The 2,266-nt window shown below is 44.4% G+C and overlaps 1 protein-coding gene across 1 annotated transcript in view; it reads left to right on the top strand.

Annotated features, from left to right (window-relative positions):
* Positions 1-2,266, top strand: part of MARK3 (MAP/microtubule affinity-regulating kinase 3) — a 138,121-nt gene that overhangs the window by 88,362 nt on the left and 47,493 nt on the right. Inside the window, 1 exon segment of the mRNA XM_011951424.1 lies at positions 331-387. Coding sequence (XP_011806814.1) covers positions 331-387 — 57 coding nt within the window.

Genomic DNA, 2,266 nt, shown 5'->3' with positions numbered 1-2,266 from the left:
GCCTGGGGCAGCCAGGGTCCTCCAGATCCAGTCAGTTTGTTGGGTCCTGGCACTACACAATAAATGGAATGTCAATGGATAGGGTCCAAAAAGAGACTTCAGTTAAAACGGTGGAAAACAGAAGAACATCCTCACCTGTTTGTTTTTGCCCTCACCCCTGAATTTCTCCAGACTGGAAAGTTCAAGGCATAGGAAAATTGTTTTTAGAAATCCACATGGACATTCGAGTGCCTACTGAGTATTCTATATGTGTGAACATTAACAAAGTTATTTTCATGTTAATTACGAATCTGCACCAGTAATGACTGACTCTGTGTCTCTCCTATTCAGATCGTGTCTGCAGTTCAATACTGCCATCAGAAACGGATTGTACATCGAGACCTCAAGGTGAGTAGAAGTGCCTCACTATCAGTGTGTGCTCTGTCTGTATGTGTGCAGTTCTCTCAGTGGTCATTACACAAATGAGGTGTAGATTAGACTTACTTACATTTTTTAAAATCCCACAATAATTGAATCCTCTTAATCAAGTTATGGGAAAGAGCATTAAAAATAAAGAAAAATAAAGTTTATTGAAAGTATTTTACATTTCAGTTAAGGTGACTGGTGGTTGATCTCTGGAGGACAGTCATCACACAACCAAACAAATGGGGGCCTCCAGAAATGGATGGTCGCACCCACAGCATCCTCAGTGCCACCCGGCATTCATTTCTGCTGTTTTCATCAGCATTCTCTCCTGTTAACAGCAGTGCCCGTTTGAGACCTCTTTCAAGGTCCTCAGCCTCTGCCCTCACTCTGGCATAGGATGAGGTTTCGTATCACATAGAGAAAATAGAAACACCAGGCAGAAACTCTCATTTTCTACCAGGCCCTCAAACCTACCTTCACCTACCCACATCCATCACTTCTTTCCATCCTGTTACAGGAGAGTGGGGTACTTCTGCTCTGAGCTCTGGGTCCTGATTCCCTCTGGGGGCTGTGCTCTGTCTGATGCCTGTTTTCTCTCCGTTTGTTTATTCACTCTCCCTCTCTACTTGCCTTTCACCAGCAGCATTTACACATGCTCAAGTCTACCTTTTTTTTTTTTAAACTAAAAAGCCATCCCTGTTCCCCTTCCAGACACATGCTTTTTCTCTCTTCCCCTTCATAGCCATATTTCTCTAAACATTTCCTAGATTCTGTGTCTTAACTTGGCACTCATCTTCGCTCTCCCCTCAAGTGATTGTCATTGACTTGCTTGTTCTCTACACCCTCCCCTAGAGCATTCACATTCAGTCTCTCAGCTCTAGTAGCCAACTGTATGCTGATGGCCCCAAATCCATTCCTGCGGCCAGAGCACTCTTCTGGGATCCAGGACCCAGCTGAGCAAAGCGTATCTTCATATAAACATCACTTGGGTGCAGCAGGTTCAAAGCCTATAAACATGAATGTTCACTTCTGTTTCAGGTGACTAATGTCCCTGAGGTACCTTACTCTCCTATACTACCCACTCAGTCACCAAGTCCTTTTGCTGCTGTGTTCTAAATATCTCTTAAGCTCACTCTTTTGTGCCCCTGTTACACTATCCAAGGCCAGACCATCATTATCTCATAGTTGATTCCGACACTACTTTCTTACCTATTCTTCTCTGTTTCTAGTGCCTCTTCTTCCCATGTATGTTTTCTACACTGCACACAGAATGGTCTTTTAAGGAAACACAAATAAGATGGTCGTTTCTCTGCTTGAACAACTCTTCGGTGGCTTCCCATTGCTCTTACAGTGAAAACTCAAACTTCTCAAGTACAGTCCTTTGTGATCAAGCCCTGACCATCTCCCCAGCCCCCTCTACACATCTCTATCCCACATACTGTCTTTCAGTTTCTTATGTGAAACATGCTCTGTCTCACATGGGTTCTCACGCTCTTTATTCTGCCTGAAATATCCCTCATCAACACATCCATTGTGATCAGATGCACCTTCTGGTGCTTTGATTTCACGTCATCTGGGAAGCCGTCCACACCTTTCAGTGCCAACCCACAACTCCCTGTGCCTCTTCAGTTATGGCGTTTGTGTCTCAGGACAGCTGCTTATCATTCTGCCTCTTCTAAACTGTGAGCTATTGAGGGTAGGGCTTTATCTGTCTTGTTCATCATTATCCATCGAGACATTCATATAGCATCTGCTGTGGAGTAGCCACATAGGAAATAGGAAATGTTTGTTAAAATAAAGTGACTAGGCCGGGCGTGGTGGCTCAAGCCTGTAATCCCAGCACTTTGGGAGGCCGAGGTGG

This window comes from Colobus angolensis, unplaced genomic scaffold (genome assembly GCF_000951035.1).
Source record: "Colobus angolensis palliatus isolate OR3802 unplaced genomic scaffold, Cang.pa_1.0 Scaffold32, whole genome shotgun sequence".
Taxonomy (NCBI): Eukaryota; Metazoa; Chordata; class Mammalia; order Primates; family Cercopithecidae; genus Colobus; species Colobus angolensis.
The sequence above is the reverse complement of the archived record's forward strand: the minus strand, read 5'-3'. Positions and strand labels throughout refer to the sequence as shown.